General features: G+C 41.3%; 2 protein-coding genes across 2 annotated transcripts; one reads left to right on the top strand and one right to left on the bottom strand.

The window, feature by feature from the left end:
• Nucleotides 1-285: 285 nt before the first annotated feature.
• Nucleotides 286-4,366, top strand: pofut4 (protein O-fucosyltransferase 4). The gene is made up of 5 exons (XM_028589665.1): nt 286-426; nt 702-1,040; nt 1,175-1,555; nt 2,453-3,075; nt 3,242-4,366. Exons 1-5 carry the CDS (start codon nt 424-426, stop codon nt 3,390-3,392), a joined length of 1,497 nt encoding a protein of 498 aa, XP_028445466.1. The 5' UTR covers nt 286-423; the 3' UTR covers nt 3,393-4,366.
• znf185 (zinc finger protein 185 with LIM domain) lies at nt 4,111-19,595 on the bottom strand. The gene is made up of 34 exons (XM_028588812.1): nt 19,454-19,595; nt 18,157-18,274; nt 17,962-18,069; nt 17,833-17,859; nt 17,642-17,698; nt 17,509-17,559; nt 17,338-17,409; nt 17,160-17,240; nt 15,563-15,625; nt 15,293-15,415; nt 14,884-15,213; nt 14,140-14,469; nt 13,370-13,699; nt 12,881-12,955; nt 12,593-12,658; nt 12,410-12,481; nt 12,104-12,178; nt 11,801-11,875; nt 11,509-11,589; nt 10,922-10,975; nt 10,040-10,090; nt 9,888-9,932; nt 9,621-9,668; nt 9,058-9,123; nt 8,767-8,838; nt 8,577-8,639; nt 8,187-8,297; nt 7,870-7,917; nt 7,518-7,553; nt 6,732-6,803; nt 6,557-6,631; nt 6,369-6,434; nt 5,961-6,066; nt 4,111-4,787 (listed from the first exon to the last, which is right to left on the bottom strand). The coding sequence occupies exons 1-34, from the start codon at nt 19,461-19,463 to the stop codon at nt 4,686-4,688; spliced, it is 3,159 nt and encodes a 1,052-aa protein (XP_028444613.1). The 5' UTR covers nt 19,464-19,595; the 3' UTR covers nt 4,111-4,685.
• Between the last annotated feature and the right edge of the window lie 870 nt (nt 19,596-20,465).

The raw sequence follows: 20,465 nt of genomic DNA, 5'->3' as shown, positions 1-20,465 counted from the left end.
TACACCTCTTTTTAGCATACGACCCGTGATACGAAAATAACGAATCTTTCTTTTTAAAGTTATCGTTTTACATAATTTAGTAGAATAACTGTCCAAAACAAATTTGACCAAATTCGTACAAACTGAATATGAACGAAATGTATGTTGCAGTCTATGTTTGCAGTACAGACATGTAATAGAGCACTATACACTCCGGAGCTGTAGGTGGCGATGTGCATCTTGGGTTGCTTTGCGACCCGAAGAAGAAGAAGAAGAAAAGCATTTAAACGTAGAAGAAGAATCCGGTTGTTGTGTCTGTGTGATAAACAAACTGCTGCACTCTGTTATCACCAATCCTCAAAACCAGTTTATACGGAGAACAGCGGTATATTTTTGGTTTGAAGAATCCAAAAAACGCGCCTTCATGCGTTTGCTTCAGTGGCAATGGTAGGATACGGTGCAAGTTTCGATATTAGTGCATGTTCATAAACCACTGCACTGGCACGTATGATTGAAATGTTGCGGTCAATTGCTAATGTTTGTTCAACGAAGTTTGAGCACCAGAACAGGGCGTGAGTTTATTTGCGAGACTTAGGAATCACGCCTGCATTAAACAGATAAGAAAGTTAATCGATTTGTAGTTTTGAATTGTGACCTACTTTTATCCGAGTAATTGCAAGTCTCTGAAAAATCTGTTTTCTTTTTTCTTTTCAACCTTGCAGATGGCGGGTAGGGGCAGGCTGGTTCCATGTGTGTGTCTGGGGCTGTTTGGTGTCCTGTGCTGGGTCTGGGTCTCCTTTGCCTCCTTTCCAGATGATCAACTTCCCATGGAGGCCTTGGATGCAGTGGACCGAGGAGCCTTCCAGCCCCAGAGTGCTCTGTCAGAGATGGAGTTCGCCTCCATCAGTTCATACAGAGGACCTGGCAACCATGATCGCCGCAGCAACAAGGAGCTGCCCATTCTTCTCTGGTGGAGTGGAGGACTGTTCCCACATTTCCCTGGTGACACCGAACGCATTGACTGTGCCACATCCTCCTGCCTGGTCACAAGCAACCGCAAGGTACCAGAAATATGTATCCTCATACAGCCTTCTGCTGAAACTCTTGGCTTAGACAGAGAGACGATGCATGCTCAAATTAATAATAATCCCCGTCTGAAGTTGTTCTGCCAGTAATCTTGAGTTTGATCTTCAAGGTCCAGCTGTACAGACGGACAGCATCCATCATCTTTTATGGAACAGACTTTCGTGCATATGAGGCGCCGCTCCCTCGTCTCCGCCACCAGACCTGGGCACTGTTCCATGAAGAGTCACCCATGAATAACTACGTCCTCTCCCATGGACCGGGAATCCGGCTGTTCAACTACACTGCCACATTTCGCAGGGAGTCTGACTATCCTCTGACCCTGCAGTGGCTGCCTTCTCTGGATTACTTGCTGGAGCCTGTGGTCGTGTCCCTGGAGGAGAAGAACCGGCTGAGGAAGGAGGGCCTGGCTCCTGTGCTCTACATGCAGTCTCACTGCGATGTACCGTCAGACAGAAACAGATATGTCCAGGAGCTCATGAAGTATATTCAGGTACAGTACAGAGGTGTTTTTTTTTCAGGGCCATTTTTACAAATATGCATGATAGATGAGTGTGGCTGTTTTCAGTTTAGGACCTGGTTTATTAGGACTCCTATATACCCCTCGGAAATGAGATGCTACATCCCAAGGCACTATCTTTATCCTTAATACATTCAAATATACAAGATGTATTCTTAGTGAGCTGGAATTTTCCAGTTTTTATAACTGAGGAGGAATTTATTTCCACGATCCACATGCGGTAGCATTGCTGCATATAAAATAAACCAAGACTTTATAGATGTTCATGTCATTGGTCTAAGGTACCAGTTATTCCTTTATTTTTAAAATACTGTAAAATACTATAATGTGATTTGTTGATATATTATTTATTTTGCTCTTATCCTCCGACATTTGTTCTCTTTGTGCAATTGTCTTGTTTTGCCTATGTTCCTGTTCTGCATAAATGTCAAGACACATTACTGCTTTGTTAAATACCATTTTTAATAGTCTGCTTAATGTTGAACCCTACCACAGCCATTCTTTACAATAAACATTAACTGGATTATATGCTCTGAAAATGTGTTGCTTAGAGTCTTCCTATTTCATTTTTTTTTTTTTTACTTGCACATACTTTGTGCACATAGATCAGTAGGTCAAAATTATTAATCCTCAAGCACTCAACTGCAGTAAGACCTCTGTGAATGCTTTGTAAATATAGCCCTGAGTGGGATGTTTTTGAATCCCCATCGGGGAATGAAATGTTAAAATTCAATTAGGAATGTCTTATCAGGGATTTATGAAAAAATATAGACTATTAAAAGTGTGCCAGTGTCACATTAAAAGTCCCATGGCATGAACATTTCACTTTATGAGGTTTTTTAACATTAATGAGTTTTTTTCTCTCTGCAGGTGGACTCCTACGGAAAATGCTTGAACAACAAACCTCTACCTGAACACCTAGAGGACACGGCCACAGCTACCGGTGAAGAGGCCGGCTTTATGAATTTTGTTGCGCGCTACAAGTTTCACCTGGCACTGGAGAACGGCCTGTGTCCAGATTACATGACCGAGAAGCTGTGGCGGCCTCTCCATCAGGGCTGCGTGCCTGTCTACCGAGGCTCCTCTGTGGTGGCAGACTGGATGCCCAACGACCACTCCGTCATCATCATAAATAACTTTCCCTCACCGAAAGCTCTCGGTGAATTCCTCAAACGTCTCGATGAGAACGATGATGCATATGCAAAATATTTAGAGTTCAAGAACCCCAGCCGCATCACTAACACTCGTTTGTTGGAGGCTCTGGAGGCCCGCGAGTGGGGGGTTAATGACATGAGTAAACCCAACTACCTGAATGGATATGAATGTTACGTGTGTGACCAGGAGAATGCACGACTGGCAGCAGAACGAGCATATAGGAAAGCCCCTAAAAAGAACCGACCTCCTCAGCCTAAAATGGCCAACAACTCTCACATGGGGTGCCCCCTGCCCAGCCCGGGGTATGGACCAGTGCAAGACCTACCTGCAGATGATGGGTGAGTTTGTCTTAAATTATTCACTGCGCCAGGTGTGAAATCCTTCTACTTTCTGTACTTTAATGCGAATAACAATGTCCCAAGGGGAGAGACATCAGTCTATATTAATGGTCTAATTAAAATTTCCTCTGTGATGAGCCTAATCCGTTTGTATATCTGTCCGCAGATGGTTGCAAATATGGCCCCAGGATTACTGGCAGAGCCTGGACCAAGCAGAGGGGCTGGAGTCCCTGATAAGACATAACGAGTCAGACCCTTCGCTGCTGTGGAAGCACATCCAAAACATTGCTGTGAGCAGAGCCAGAGGAAAACACTGACACAGGCCTTGAACAGAGGATGGAGCGCATCCAGGATTACAGAGGTGTCCCATATTATGCATCCCCTCTGTTTAAATGAGGGAATGAAGCAGACTTCCTTTACCTTTATGAGCAGTTTAGTTCTACCATAACATATTTTGATATTGAATTTAGCTGACATGATATATTTGGCTTTTATCCCTATTTTCCATTATAACCTATTTAAATTCAGTAATGGGAAAATAATGTTTTGGAGTGCTATATGCTAATATTTTCAAGTCGCTTTTTTACTATAACCGAGGTGCCATCATTGTCCTTGCTCCGCCTTGCACTGTTAACATTAACTGCATGCAGTGCAGTTGTTCCACAGAGGCACATTCTCATGGGAGGCAAATTTTCATTGGACTGGGGCAGGGCCAAGGGAGCTCTGCCTAACTGCGTGTGAAGACTATCAAGAAAGTAGCCAATGAAGTGCATTAGCTTCTTTCCAGTTACTCAGCAGGTAGCTGATGGCCAGTATTAGCTAAAGTCACATTTATGTACACAGCTTTTTAGGTGACTATGCAAGGAAAATATTACTTCACCAAGAAGTGGAGAAAGGCAAATGGAAAGTTCAGCACAAATCCTCTGTGGAAACTCACCACTGCATTTGAAAAGTAGTTCTCAGGAGCTCATCTAATGCATTTCTGTGGCAGATACTTTATAATATTGTCCTAACTTTTCAGTTACATGATGCTAAAAACAGGTTTATGTGCAATATTTTTTTAATCATGCTTTTCTAAAATGTGTAACTGCTTGAGACTCTGACAGTGTTGTGTCTGCTGGCACAACGTTTTACATAACATATTTATACCAGGATTCTATAAGTCATTTTAATTTTTTTAACAAAGCATCATACATGTGAACACACTATTTTGTATCATGAAGAGCAAAAGAAGTAAACATTTTGTAATAAAGTCATTTTCTTGCATAACCGCTGTTGCTAAAATATAACTCCCCACTTGCCAGTATTAGTCTGTATGTAACACATCATGTTGTACAGACATATCCTTCATAGTTTACTGAGGCAGATATAGCTTTCACCACCAGGAAAAAAACAACACATGCTTGTATAACATAGAAATTTAACCTAATGTAAGAATCAACATTAAGTAGCCATATTGCTCACTATAACTGTCTTTTTGATCACCCTAAACCACGTCATTCTTGAGTTCAAACCAAACACAGTCCAAACTTTGTCGGTTCTCAATTTATATGCAAATGAACATGAAGGGAAGGAGCTGAGGATAAGAGGCTGCTGAACAGCTTCGATAATCAGTCCAAGGCTTTGCTGTAACAGGGCTCGCAGTGGACTTTCCCACCATGTAGGAACATACTGTCGAGAAGGTCTCCCATTGGCTTACTACACACACCGCACTGAAAAATTGGGAGAAAAATGTAATTATGAGAAAATACAGTGAAGAACAGTGTTTTTATCCTTGAAATTCTCTCATACTAATGTACTGCTCCATAATACACAGTATACAAAACTGTTGCAGCTTTGAAAACACAGTTAACTGGTGAGACCTTTGATTCATATACTTGTATTTAAAGACTTGTAGAAAAAACTAATAAGGAAGAAAGTTAAAAATATTAAAGGAGTACTTTGACAATTTAGGAAATTTATGTATTGGTTGTATATTGCCAAGAGTTAGATAAGAAGATACCACTTTCATGTCTGTCTGTCACATGACGCTACAGCCAGCAACTCATTAGCGTAGCTCAGCATAAAAACAGAAAAAGGGGTTACGGTTATTCGGCTCTGGCCATAGGTTAAAAAACAAAATCTGCCTACTAGCATTTCTTTCTTTTTTTAGATTATTTTTTGGGCATTTTTAGGCCTTTATTGAGAGGGGGAGAGAGGGGGAATGACATGCAGCAAAGGGCCGCAAGTCGGAGTAAACCTCTATATATGGGCGCCCACTCTACCAACTGAGGTATCCGGGCGCCCCTTACTAGCATTTCTATATCTCACTAATTAACACGTTATATCCTACGTTTGTTTAATCTGTACAACAAAACAAAATGTAAAAATGACACGGTGTGGTTTTACAGGGAGTTATGTGCCAGAGTATTTCTTAGCCTGTACTTCCTGGAGCCACCAACGGTTGCCTGGTAAGTAACTCAAGTCAAGGAAGGGACTGCTTGTGGCCAAGAAAGGGTCTGCAACATAACCCATTATAAAACCCCAACTTGTTGTTATATGTACTGATTAATCAATTAAGATATACAAATATTATATTAAAGCCCTTATTAAGCATTAGAGCTGGTAGGCTGATTATTAAACAATGGACATTTTAAGTATTCACGCTGAGCTAAGCTATAACTCGCATATTTACCGTACAGACATGACAGTGATATCAATCTTCTGATCTAACTCTCTACAAAAAAGCAAATAAGCCCATTTACCAAAATGTCAAGAAAATGTCTTTTAAGGTGAAAAAAAAAGCTAAATTCTTCAAGGTTAATCCCTTCGCAGACTTTATAGTCCAATAAATACCTCTTTTTTTATCTTCAGCTGAAATGTATCTGAGCAGTTAGATAAACTACCTTGAAGCAGGTGGGGTGACAGTTGATATTGAGGTGCTCGATGGTGATCTTGGCATCACCGTCCACTGGCTCTCCGCAGAAGGTACAGGCGGATGACAGCGTGCCACTGGAGAGACACAACCATTGAGACGTGTTAGTTTGGCCACTGACTCAAACAGCTCTCATGCATCTGCAGCTCTGTCTGGTATATTAACATTTGACCCTTTCTGTCCTGTGCAAGGGAATTTAGTAAGTTTAAATAATCCTTTGATGTCCCTGCTTAGCCTCCTAATGAGCAGGCTTGTTGGAGTTTCTGCCCTACTGCTTACACATATCTAGTTTCGTGAGAAATGGAAATAACAAGGCAGGGGGAGAAAGGGCTTCGGCTTATAGCTGGTTTAAAACAGGTTTAGGGAATTGTGCTATTACCTGGAGTAAAAGGAAGGGCTGCTGTAGGAGGAACTGGCAAAGCTTGATGTCAAATAATCTGACATACTATGGGAAAAAAGAGCAGTTATTAAGTCATCATAAGAGCAGTGGTGGCAGGTTTATTCAGCAGTTTTTTTTCTTTCAATCAATATTGTTATTTGATTGGGTAAATAATGTATTAGTCCTACCCATCAATGGCGTCTCTGGCATTATGCAAGGACAGCTCTGTTGCATTGACATACTCCTTCACGTACACAAACCCCCTTGAGTAGAGGCAGATGAAGGAAATAGTGAGTTACTATGCATAGTTTAAATATTAGCCGTCACTTTCATTTAAATGTCTAGTTTGTAAAAATCACTCACTTTTTGGCCTCGGGTTCTGGTGTTTGGACACGCTGGTCTTCTTCTATCACGGTCCTGGAATAGGTTTCATAACTGGAGACAGAGTACAGCAGCATTAGTCTCATCTTTTGCTCACTGACAACGGCAGTGTGACGGCTTATACAGAAGGACTCTACATCTGTCAAATGTAACTCAGGAGGTAATCATTTTCTGCCATCACTTGTTAATGGCATGCCGTTTAACGGGCTGTGATTTGACAAAAGGACATCTCTTAATTCACATCATTAATCTGACATCTGGAGACTGATAATTAGAGGGAGGAAATGAGGGCAAATTGAAAGACAATGGGAGAGCAGATCTTTTCACATTAAACTTCAGTAATAGAACTAAGACAGGAGTCTGTCTAACCAGGAATCATGCAGGAGTCGCAGGTAACTTTAGATCCAGACTGCAGTATTAAGTCACGTTCCCACACGCTTTGGCCTAAATCTCTCCCCCAACTAAGACGGCTGTGTTACAAACTCAGACAACAGCCAATATGGCCGGTGAAAGTGTAAAACAAGCCTAGATTACCTAATAATAAGAAGATTTGCGTCCGATTTTAAATTTAATTTGATTTAATTTCAATAAATGAAAAACATTTTCCACTCATAGATTTCCATGCAGTACCAAAATACAAGACAAAAAGCTCCAGTTAAAGGAGAGTGTCTTTACAAAATCAAACAACAGACCAAATAGTAGAAAATAACACTCTGGAGAAAGTATTCTTGCATTGTGCTGTAACTGACATTAAGATCATAAACTTACCGATCCATAGCAGGCTGTGGATTACTGTGTATCTCCCTGGAAAGTAAAGAAAACTATATTAGACCTTTAGTGCAGGCTGTAGAAGTCAATAAACTGGACTCTATCCAGTGAGCAAGAATTCTGATCTTTTTATAAGTGTATGAGGCTGATCTTTCTGCCTTCCCCCAGAGGGGTCGGGATTTATTGTCCAGGTGTGGTCTGTTTCTATTGTACAGCAGCATTGCCTCATTCTGAGCCCTGCTCACCCATGCATTGTAATGGTAAACATCACCTACACGCCACTCACGCTCTCAATTCCTTCTGATCTCCCCAGTTTTTGATCATAAGAGGTGAGTTTTAAAGAATTTCAAACCTGATAGTGGTGATGGTTGTCACTGTCTCTGTCTGTGTATCCACGGGGCTGCAAAGAAGAGGATATTCTTGCATTATAAAAAACATCTGGCAGTACAGGTGAAGAAGTGACAGTAATAAAGTAAAAATAACGAGTTCAGAAGGAGTTGATTATTCTCTGACTAAGCCGGGAGGAAGTTTCAACTTGTATTTAGCTTGCTTTCAATTAAATGGTTGAGAGGCACTGAATTTTAAGATGCTATAATGACATCCTGCTGAAATTGTAAAAAATAAAGTGGTTTAATATTAATTTAATGAGCCCAGCCACAGTAGAGATACCTTTCCTCCTCCTCCTCCTCCTCCTCTTCCTCTTCCTCTCCTGTAATGTTAGTGACAGTATAGACAGTGGGTGATGTCCACCTGTCCCAAGGGGAGTCCTTCTCCTTGGACCTTGAGCACAAACAAAGACATGAGAGCATGAGAGGATGACAAATTCACACTCTTTATATTATTAAAGACAGAAGAAAACAAAAAAAGGCTGGAAGGGGATCTGTTTACTTGTGAGGAAAAGTTGTAACAAATAGCCTATCTGACCTATTTTCATCAGCACCAGTGCACAATGTTTTCTGGCTCAGTGAATAGATGCTGCAAAAGCCGAGTTACTTCACCGGAGTGAAAGGGAAGGAGGTTATGGGAATAAAAGAAGCTTTTAATAAAAGGATGACTTACTTTCTCTCAAATGTGATTATCGTATGTTGATCTACAGTTTGGTTTCCTGGTACATCTTCTTCGCTGAGAGGGGACATACATTGAAAGGCTTTTTAGCACGTAATGGACATAGATGGGTGCATGTAGATGAATGAAACATAGTGGACTGCATTGTGTGGAAGTGTAAGAGTACATCAAAGTGTGTCATCACCTCTCTTCTTTGTTTGCCTGCTGAGGTGTGCTGGTTTCCCATGTGCGTGCCCATGACCGCTGAGAGCTAGGCCTGGAGGAGAGAGAGAGAGAGAGAGAGAGAGAGAGAGAGAGAGAGAGAGAGAGAGAGAGAGAGAGAGAGTTGATGTACACTTTATGACAGCTCAAGCATATCAGACTGTAATGTGTGCACTTTGAGAGAATCATTCCTGCAGGTCCACGGTCTTTCTTTCCCCTGCATGTCTCACTCATACATTCATAACACAATTATGCACTAAACTCAGTTTAATACCTTGTGGAGTCAGTGCTGATAGGGATGACGTTGTCTGCGAGGGATTCCAACGCATTACTGCTAATACTGTCAAACAAACACACAAACAAAAAAATGGGATGGAAACATTAGAATTTCAGAATTCCAGAGTCCAGCTGGAGACCTTTGTTGCATGATATTGCACACAGGGAACATGTCACTGTTAGGAAATATTAGGAAAATTTGACTTAGTTAAAAACTTAGTTTAAGATTAATCAATAATTAATCACAAGCAATTTGGCTGATTGAATAATAATTTCAGTCATTTATTAAGCAAAAATACCAAACAATTTTTGGTTCCAGCTTCTCAAATGTAATACTTTTCCACTTTATATCATCATGAATACATTTGGGTTTTGGACTGTTGGTCAGACAGAATAAGCAATTTGAAGAAGTCTATTTGGCCTTTAGACTAAACGATAGATAAATTAGTCAAAAAACAATAAACAAGTTAAATGATAAAAGAACTAATTGTTAGGTGCAGCCCCACTTCCCTTTCTTTTGATAGTTGATCACAGAGAAGGTGTTGGATGAGTGCAACTTACTTTGTTTTTGGACTTGGATCTTTGTTCTTCACGTAAGTAGGTGACACACTGAGGAAATAACAAAAAAAAAAAAAAAAAATCAATAAGGTGTAGCCACAGTGCTCAGCGTGTGTTATGATAGCTGCTGATTATGAATGAATAATAAGTATTGCAATAACCGACAAAGCGAAGCAGTTTTAGCCCTACGATATAATTTGGTAACATGATCGTATCGGTGCTACAAATAGAGGTTACAATATAGAAAAAGGGAAATTTGCATTCCAGTACCTGTTGATGGAAATATCAGCGAGAGGCTTGAGCAGGTCAGAGGAGCTGCAATAGAGAAAAGTGGCTCATAATGAGAAACTGCTGCATTATGCATGCCGAGATGCTATCTGACTGGCTGGAAAACAGTCACAGCTCCAAACCAATATGATTACCTGTTAGAGGATGTGGTCCCTATCGGATATGGATCAAACGGATCAGCCGAGCTGAAAAACAATTTCACACTGATTTCACTCTCAATTGTCAGCATGGCCCATCTTGTGTCGGAGGAATTCTGATCACATTGACTCATAATGGAAAGATTGAATGCAGTTTGAATGGTAAACAGAAACACAGAGGAAACGGGGCCAAACTCAAGCACAATCAGAATCTGGATGTCTTTGACAGATTCAAAGACTATTCTGCTGCTGAATGGCAAAATCTGTGTATTTCAGGTTTCACCTAAAATGAACCCCATTTTATTCTATACCAATTATTAAAAACTAATAATCACATATTTTACTAACAAGAAATTCTTTCTAAACAATTCATTTTATCAACCCCATTAAACTTCATTTGCCTATTTAACTGGAGTGAAAATCTATTTTACAATTGAATCCTATTTTTTTTTAACAAATTATTTTTTTCTTTTCACTCAGTGTCGGTGGAGCAAACAACTTTTTAAAACGCATGTGCATACATATTGCAGAGACTTTTAACACAGACATCTTAAAGCACCAGTTCATATGTGACGCGGCAGTAAATACACTACATTGATTCAGTGACTGTGGTCGTCACATGTGAACTCCATGGATCTGCGCTGTCCACTTTGCTGTTTGGAGTCAAGATATAAAAGTAAGGAGGGTTGTGTATGGATGAATGGCAAGATGGGATGGGATGGGTAAAGGGGGCAAGTAAAGGTAAGTGTGCTTCTTCTCATACACTATTTACAATGCCAGTCCATTAGAAAAGACTGAAACCCACTGAACTATTTAACGAGCATGAAAACCATCTGAATATAGTACAGAACAGACTTTTTTCTGTGTGTGTTCTCATACCTTTTGTCAGTAATGATCACAGTTTTGGTGGTTATAGTCACTGTCTCTGTGGAGCTGGCGGACAAAGAGACAGGCAGAGTAAGTATAAGTCATTACAAGGCATATTTGGATAGAATGCATTTCTTAGCATGAACAGCTTGGAATATATAGATAATTGTTCAAGAACAGCCTGTCATCTCCTTCTACATTTGTGTGTCTTTGGCTGTCTCAACTGTCTGTTTCTCTATTCGCTGCATGCTGGGGCTGGCGGAGACAAAACAAAGCCGCAATACTAATCAGTACAGCACATTCTCTTCTATTTCCAGTCGCGCCGTAGATAAGACGTGGCTTTCTCTTTCAAAGTATAACTCAGTCGCTTCAGGAATCTGCGACTTTGTAACACGGTGCATGGGGTTAAAATAGAATGCTGGAAGTAGAGCAGCCCTGATTTATAGATCAAACTTAAAGCGGATGGGGTTTATTAAAAATGGTGCACTTCAGGGAGCTGGGACGCTTGGCCCCTTCATCTGCAGTGATAAGAATTAAAAGGTACACAAGGAAGGAGGGATGGGGAGCAGAGGGCCATAAAAAGGCTGTCTCTTTCTCACCTGCGTGCCTCTGTTTTGATTGGACTGACGTCATAAGCCAGGAGATCCAGGCTGCTGCTGGTCTTTGCTGGGGTTGACTTACTAAAGACATCAAACACAAAAGTCAAATACAGAGCAGAGTTTGTGCACAAGCTCCTCTGAAACTGTATATCTAACTCTGGCAAGGTAAGTTAAGGTAATGCCTCTGCTTGCTACAGACAACGGAGCTATTGATTTTCTACTGATGAAAGGATAATTCTTTGCATAACGTCTGTATATGGGGCTTGGGTGGAAAAGAGCTCTCTACCTATACCTGTCTAGTCCGCCAAGCAGATCCTGACTCCAGCGTCCTGGGCTGGGGGGAACAGGCTTGGCTGACTTCTCTGGACTGCGGAGGCGGAAGGATGAGAGGAAGAGGAGAAGGTGATGAACAAAGGGGGATTTAGGATTCAGAGGAGATTTCAGAGCAAGAACAGGCCAGTTGAGGTAGAGGAGGGGAGAGGGAGGGGGGGAGGTGGGGGTCATTAAAAGTCCAACAGTGCCACCTTGTGGGTAACATTCACAGAATTTAAAGTGGGTAATTGCAAAAAAAAGCTAGAATATATTTTTAACAAACCCATCAGCGAGAGCCAGGAGATCAACTGCCATTGCTTTACAGTTGCTGAGCTCTGGAGCTGGCTCCTTTTTAACACTGCAGACAGTGAAAAGAAAACAAATGAGTGCACCTGCTTTTGATTTGTATACCCCATTTTAATCAAGTCTAATTTGGGACACCCTCTTGTGTGAGGTAGTTTTAGGCACCTGGAATTGAGATGTGGGTTATTTTGTGATTACTTTGAAGCGAACACAGTGGCAGTTAGCCATTATCTCTTTTCTTGCCAACTCTGCTATGACATGAATGAGGAAGTTGTTCGTTTTATACCTGTCCTTTGTGGTGCAACTGTCCGCTGAGCCTTCTTTTTTCTTTGCCAGCACTGGCTCATCATCCTTAAAGCTGGAGAGAAAACACTTTCATATTATCAGATGGTTGTTGATGCACAAACATGATAATCTTTGTTTCTTTTTTTTTCATATTGGTTTCTGCTTTTATCTTTTTTTCCAGTACCTGGTTGAACTTATGCCAAAAGAAATGAGAGTATCGGACAAGGTGGTGAGCGTGTCAACATTGGAGCTGTGAAAATAGAACAAACACATGACAATTCCAGAGCAGCTTTCAATCACACACATAAAAAAAAAGAATGAGAGCAAACAGACGCAAATAAAACCACATGAAGGAACATTTAAACTTTGCTTAAGAATTATGATATTCATTCAGTCTATTATAAAAAAGTAATATCTGGGCAGACATTATAATGTTTGAACCTCTTTATCAGTGTTAAGAGATATAACCTACCTGGCCTTCTCCACCTTTGGTGCCACCGGCTTATTAATAGCTGCATCAACAGCTGTCTTAATGTTGGTGTCGACTCTGTAAACCACACAAGAAATTAATGAAATTGGAGGAACCGAAAGCACTTGTTGCGCTGGAAACATGGAACAGGACTTACATTTTCTGTGCTTTGTCACAGTGTTAGAGATATGACCTACTGATGTCAACACTATGCGGTGGAGGAAGTTATCAGATCCTTTACTTAAGTAAAAGATTATATAAAGTTGATGTTTGTATGTAATATAACTAGTAAATAAAGCTGTGAAATATTAATAGTGGAGAAAAAAATACCACTATTTTCCCCTAGAAATGTAGTGGAGTATAAGTATAAAGTAGCATTTAATAGTAATACCTGGTAGAAGTACCTAAAAGGTAATTTACTTATTTACTTTCCACCACTGATAATATGTGACAACATGGGGCAGCACTGATTTTGGTTAGTGGGAAACTGACCGTGGCTTTGGAGACAGTGTTGGTGCTATTTCTGGTTCAGCCTTCACTGTGATCCCTGTTACAGCAGCCACTGGGGCAGGTGAAAGTGGGACGGTTGAGGCCGGGGCAGGGGATGCTGGAGTAGGTGATATTGGGGTTGGTGATGCTGGGGTAAGTTTAACCAGAGGTGTGTCAACCAGCCCAGAAACGTCTTTCAGAAACGGGTCTTTCACTGCGACAGACACTGGAGGGGGGTCTTTCTTCACAGGCTCTGGGGCGGCCTTCTCCACCTTTGGTGCCACCGGCTTATTAATAGCTGCATCAACAGCTGTCTTAACGCTGGTGTCGACTCTGTAAACCACACAAGAAATTAATGAAATTGGAGGAACAGAAAGCACTTGTTGCGCTGGAAACATGGAACAGGACTTACATTTTCTGTGCTTTGTCACAGTGTTAGAGATATGACCTACTGATGTCAACACTATGCGGTGAAGGAAGTTTTCAGATCCTTTACTTAAGTAAAAGATAATACTTTATATAATAAGTAAAAGATTATATAAAGTTGATGTTTGTATGTAATGTAACTAGAAAATAAAGCTGTGAAATATATGTAGTGGAGAAAAAAATACCACTATTTTCCCCTAAAAATGTAGTGGAGTATGAGTATAAAGTGGCATATAATAGTAATACTTGGTACAAGTACCTAAAAGGTAATTTACTTATTTACTTTCCACCACTGATAATATGTGACAACATGGGGCAGCACTGATTTTGGTTAGTGGGAAACTGACCGTGGCTTTGGAGACAGTGTTGGTGCTATTTCTGGTTCAGCCTTCACTGTGATCCCTGTTACAGCAGCCACTGGGGCAGGTGAAAGTGGGACGGTTGAGGCCGGGGCAGGGGATGCTGGAGTAGGTGATATTGGGGTTGGTGATGCTGGGGAAAGTTTAACCAGAGGTGTGTCAACCAGCCCAGAAACGTCTTTCAGAAACGGGTCTTTCACTGCGACAGACACTGGAGGGGGGTCTTTCTTCACAGGCTCTGGGGCGGCCTTCTCCACCTTTGGTGCCACCGGCTTATTAATAGCTGCATCAACAGCTGTCTTAATGTTGGTGTCGACTCTGCAAACCACACAAGAAATTAATGAAATTGGAGGAACCGAAAGCACTTGTTGCGCTGGAAACATGGAACAGGACTTACATTTTCTGTGCTTTGTCACAGTGTTAGAGATATGACCTACTGATGTCAACACTATGCGGTGGAGGAAGTTATCAGATCCTTTACTTAAGTAAAATATTATATAAAGTTGATGTTTGTATGTAATATAACTAGTAAATAAAGCTGTGAAATATTAATAGTGGAGAAAAAAATACCACTATTTTCCCCTAGAAATGTAGTGGAGTATAAGTATAAAGTAGCATTTAATAGTAATACTTGGTACAAGTACCTAAAAGGTAATTTACTTATTTACTTTCCACCACTGATAATATGTGACAACATGTGGCAGCACTGATTTTGGTTAGTGGGAAACTGACCGTGGCTTTGGAGACAGTGTTGGTGCTATTTCTGGTTCAGCCTTCACTGTGATCCCTGTTACAGCAGCCACTGGGGCAGGTGAAAGTGGGACGGTTGAGGCCGGGGCAGGGGATGCTGGAGTAGGTGATATTGGGGTTGGTGATGCTGGGGTAAGTTTAACCAGAGGTGTGTCAACCAGCCCAGAAACGTCTTTCAGAAACGGGTCTTTCACTGCAACAGACACTGGAGGGGGGTCTTTCTTCACAGGCTCTGGGGCGGCCTTCTCCACCTTTGGTGCCACCGGCTTATTAATAGCTGCATCAACAGCTGTCTTAATGTTGGTGTCGACTCTGCAAACCACACAAGAAATTAATGAAATTGGAGGAATCAAAAGCACTTGTTGCGCTGGAAACATGGAACAGGACTTACATTTTCTGTGCTTTGGGCTCAGGCGGGGAGGCAGCAGATGTGACGGGGACGACAGGGGAGGGGGGTGTGGTGCTGGCAGGTGCTGGAGTAGCAGTGTTCTCATCATCATCAGATATCTCCACCCTGCACATTTGTAGCCAAGCACACGTGCACACACACATGAGTGCATGTGTGGAGTTGGGCGTGCACACACACAGAAACAGACAGAGTTTTTGATTGGACTTGCAGGTTTGTCTTTTGTTTTAGAGGGATGTGAGAGGGAACATTTACCTTTTAGCCACAAATGATGGACTGCTGTTGACCAATGAGGTGTCAGACGGCGTATCTTGAGACCTGAGGTTTTTTAACACACAGTTTCATAAATACCTCCCTAAATTCTCAACATTAGAAATCACGTGTGAGTCAAAAGCCCAATTTCTCAATGGGTCGCAAGTTTTTTAAATATGTAATTCACTTCTTTTATCTATCTACTAAAAAAAGGCAGGAGTCTCTGTGAGTAGGTCGGGATTCAGTCCGGATGTCCGACCCACATGCGCAAGAGACGTCACACGCAGCATGCTGTTGTACTGATGTAAACAGAATCAAGGTAAGGAATCTAATAAAGTAAACTAAGCCAAGATAGCCCTCCGAGCTAATGCGTGCAAACTACGAGCGTGATAAATTAAAAACACTGCAGCTCTATAATGTCAACCAACGTGACCCAGACGTGCCAAGACGGCCAAAACACTTTTACTAACTGCCATAGTGATAACAGCAGCACATAATGCTGGCTTCACTTCTTCCATTTCTACCCTTTACAATAAAAATCCAACTTAAATTCACTCAGAGCATTTCGCTAAGAGGAGACTTGCAAACTGGTATAGCCTACGTGGAGCTTAGTGTCCCAGATTCCCCGTAACGTAACCCCATTTGTACAGGTCCTATCCCCTGACCAATCGGCTGTCCTAACCTTAACCGCTCAAAGTCAAATGCCTAACTCCAAGCAATCGGGCTGCTTCGTAGGGCGGGTCTTGGCGTGGCCGTAGTGGAATTTGGGACACTAAACTGCATGTAAACCATGCAAACTACTGTAGCCGAGGTTAATAAAACAAAAACGAGGAGCGAAGTATAACTATTAATACAGTACAAATCCTGCATTCAAATGTTTTCTTAAAGTGAAGAGTGAAAAAGGCATTACCAAGGTACTTAAATTTACTTCACATCTGTTCAACGTGGAGTTTTCAACTCTAGACAGTTTCATGAATAATGATGCAGCAACTTTAGTTTTATTTTGTGAGTAAAATCTGAATCTGCAACGTAACCAGCAACCTTTCTCTAACAGGTAAATGAAGTAGTACAATGTTTTACTCTGAAGCAAAAGTACACAGTAAGTCAGTAGTATACCGTTTTTTAGGAGTTTGGGGGCCTTCTGTACGTTATTTTGGGGTACAATAAGTTAAAATAGTAACATAGGCTATTTAATATTTTTTAAATCTAAACATCATAATAAATGTATTTGTTTGGGGGACCCAGGCAGTTGCCTACCTTGCCTAATGGTAAAGTCTGCTCTTGGTGTTTTTTTCCTGTGAACCAGAGTGTATTCTGTGTTTCTGACTCTAAGTATCCGTGACTATGTGACACAACTATGTGACGCAACTATGTCATTGCAGGTGTGTTGCTCAGGACCCAAGGAAGTGCAGTTTGGAATTTGTAGTCGTTTGGATGAGTGGTTCACGAGTAAGCAGCAAGCAGCAATAACACAGGCCAAGCAATCGTCTCATTCCGAACAGGCACGTTTTGAACGGGCACTGCACTATAGATTTAAGAATTCCAGATACAGGTTGAGTGTTATGATTATCATTAGGAGAGTGACGTAAGACATACGTACTCAAATTTCTTAGCAGCAGAGAGCACAAAAGACCGTTGCTTGACTGCAGATTTCTTCAGCACATTGCTGGCTGCCTCCGTCCTACGAAATGAGTGGTTATGATGTTAATGTAATCTCTTGTTTCAAGGCCATGCGGGTTCAAATAGGATGGCGTTCTTTTGCGTGAGGAGATTCTTACCGTTTCTGCAGCTCCTCGTTGCTAAGCTGGTCCTCCAGGTTCTCTTGAGTGGGCCTCACAGTGTGCGGGGCTCTAAGGAACAGAAGCACAAACACACACACAGCTCATGAAAATACATTCTCACTCCGCTGCCAGCGGTCAACTGGGAATCTGATGTGTGTGCACGCTCACATTTTCTTGTAGCTCTCTGAAGGTTTTTTGGTGAATTGTGTCGTCGTAACACTGTAAAATAAAAACAGATCACATTAATGTAGGAATGTCAAGTCACACTAAATCTGCTTCTTCAAGTAAGAGAAGCTCTTACCTAACGCCATTAGTTGTTACGGGTGTAGCAGGCTTGTCTAGTTTAGTGAAAACGCCTCTGAAAGAAAAACAAAAAGCTTGAGTAAATTCATTCTTTTTTTTTTTCCAAATACAAAATGCCATTTTTCATCTGCTTTTGATTTAGGTCTCTAGTCTCAAATTGGATACCTAATGTGCAAGTGCTAGTCTCACCTGATCAGGTACCCTGCTGCTGGTGATCTAAATTTAAAACAGAGAGCCATTGTCAGCACAATCATGTTTTGTGGGAAGTTTCCAAATAATCAATGGATAACTCCATGACATCAGAAACCAGGTGTTTACCTTTCGCCGTCAGACTTGGTGGGTGGCGGAGTGGATGTTGTTGGTGACGACACTGGACTGGTCTCAACAGTGTCTCCATTCAAACATCTGGCCCTTACTTCTGCTAACCTGCATGGATTCACAGGAACTTGGTTTTGTCTATTCAAGTGAGCGATGGATAATATGGACAGAATCCTATTTAAACATGTGGCTTACCATGGTTTCTCTTCTTCGGTTTCAGGCTGAGCTTCTTGGCGCTGCTGCAGCCAGCTGCTGTCATCCCTCAGCCTGGTCCGCACTTTGGTGGTACGGAACACGGATGCTTTTCCCACCTCTGAGACACAAACATGTGCATGTCACATTACACACATAACACACCATCTGAGATATTATACAAACTGTGTAGGCTGCATCATAATGAAATCTTAATCCTAGTCTGCTTGATAGCCAGACCAGTCGCCAGACCTCAGTCTTAAGGGGGGCATATGAAATACATGGGAGGGCACAATTATTATTAGCGTACAGTATGTATATTTATAATAATCATATACTCTTGTTATACTATTCACACGTAATCATCACGTTAAACATAACCAACAACAATATGACCAGGTAGCCTATATAGCCTACAACACATTACATAGAAGCAATGTTATGAATATCCATAAAACACTTGACTATACAACATATTAGATGTAACACCAAAAGCATCTCTCAAACATTGCATTTTAAAGCAGTCAACAGAAGGATATGCATTGCTGTCATTTGAAGCTGCATGCTTATTTAAGCCCTTGTCTGTAAATCTTAAACCCCTTAAGGAAGAAGGTCGCGGCCGATGATACAGATGTGAATTTCGTGCAGGCATAACAAAATGCGGAGTCCTTTTCCACCGAGTAGCCTACGCAAGGCAGTTTTTTTAACCAAACATTTTGACTGGATATTTCCTCAACGCAACCTGTTTGGGTTTGTCCGTCACTATGGTCACACCCCCTGATTCAACAGTTAGTTGTGGCCCAAATGCTGCCCGTCACGTCGTAGCCTAACTTTCTTTTTAGTAAGGCCGTGATAGGCTGTTGCAGTGTAGATTCCCATCAATCAAACAAAAATCACACCATTGTTTATATTTTTTAATGTTTTAATGATAAAGAATGCAACATTAATGCAACACAAAATTAGCAACTATAATAATATAAAATGAAAGTAATTTTTTTAAGAGGTCTGTGCCTCAAGTGGGGGAGCACAAGCATTTTTGGGGGCGGGCCCGGCCCCCTATGGCCCGCCCATAGCGACGGGTGTGTTGATAGCTCGCATGATATTCAGTTCCCTTTGGGCCGACACACGCCACATGAATCAACCACCAACTAGTATTTTGAATTAAAATCGAGGCAATGACAGAAGATCAGAATTTACAGAGTCATCAGCCTGGCGCAGCGACACACCCTCGGATGACCTCTGCTTTTAGTTAAGGAAACACGGTGTCTCACATTCAGATCACATCAGTCATCCTACTCACCTTTTGACATGCTTGCTCTAGATGTTTCTCTCTCGTCTTTGTTCTGTTATCTTGACAGGCCACCTGAAAAATATTGTGGAACCACATCGAGACAGAGATCGTGTTAAACAAAATTGTACAATTTGAAGTAAATTGCAATTTATTAAGACAGCCTAGTTTCAAAATTGTCCTTCGCACGCTACCCCCCATGAAGAACATGTGCTCTGTAAAGCATTCCTCAGTCTTATCCTTTAGACATGCAGATGATCCTGTCCTACCACTTTTCCAAACTGTTGACTAAATATGAACGGACTCACACACATACACATATATGATCTTTTGTGTTTGGATACAAAATATTCTCACACAGAATGATTTGTGTGATTGGGTAAATATTGCTTCCTTTCACACATTTTCTCTAATGAGTTGACCCCTCAGTTATTCACAGTCAAAACTGATCTGCTCAAGAGGGGAAACCCACTTCCGCTTGGAAGTGAAGAAGAAAAGGCAAATACAGAGTGTACCCTAATCTGAATCAGACTGAATTGTATGCAAAATTCGAGCCAAATTCAGGATGCAAATATAAAATAAAACTCCTGGGGCTGTCAGTTCACTCCTTCTAAAGCCTGTCGCCACAGTATCCCTTGGCGTCAATATTGGTGACAGAACAAATACATTGAGTGCTCATATTGCCTATTTATCCTATTTAGCACAACCGTCCACACTAAATGATCGATGAAGAGCAAGAGCGTTTAAGACAAGAATCGAGCAGGACAGACAACTGTACTGACAAGCAATCATGACAGGGAAACACCCAGAAAAATGAGAGGGCAAACACTGACAATCACCAGATAACACTTTCAACAAACAGTTTATGTCGCATGATTGATTACTTTTCTGTTTTCTGTTCTTAGAGCTGCCGATTACTGAAGCTCTAAATACAGAATCTACCCAGATACTTTAAATTATGTTTATGTGAATAATACACCTGGCAGCCAGAGTACCTACCTTCTTTTAATTTATATCCAGCAGA

Source organism: Perca flavescens, chromosome 10, assembly GCF_004354835.1.
Source record: "Perca flavescens isolate YP-PL-M2 chromosome 10, PFLA_1.0, whole genome shotgun sequence".
Taxonomy (NCBI): Eukaryota; Metazoa; Chordata; class Actinopteri; order Perciformes; family Percidae; genus Perca; species Perca flavescens.
This window is presented reverse-complemented; position numbering and strand designations above follow the sequence as displayed.

Bases quoted from the DNA above. Each gene is read 5' to 3' on its own strand.
- pofut4 (XM_028589665.1), top strand. The intron at 1,041-1,174 runs GTACCAGAAATA...TTGATCTTCAAG, and splicing joins TGGTCACAAGCAACCGCAAG to GTCCAGCTGTACAGACGGAC. The intron at 1,556-2,452 runs GTACAGTACAGA...TTCTCTCTGCAG, and splicing joins AGCTCATGAAGTATATTCAG to GTGGACTCCTACGGAAAATG.
- znf185 (XM_028588812.1), bottom strand. The intron at 8,839-9,057 runs GTATTAAACTGA...TCTCTCCTCCAG, and splicing joins ATCAGCACTGACTCCACAAG to GCCTAGCTCTCAGCGGTCAT. The intron at 6,435-6,556 runs GTAGGACTAATA...TTTTTCCCATAG, and splicing joins GCCAGAGACGCCATTGATGG to TATGTCAGATTATTTGACAT.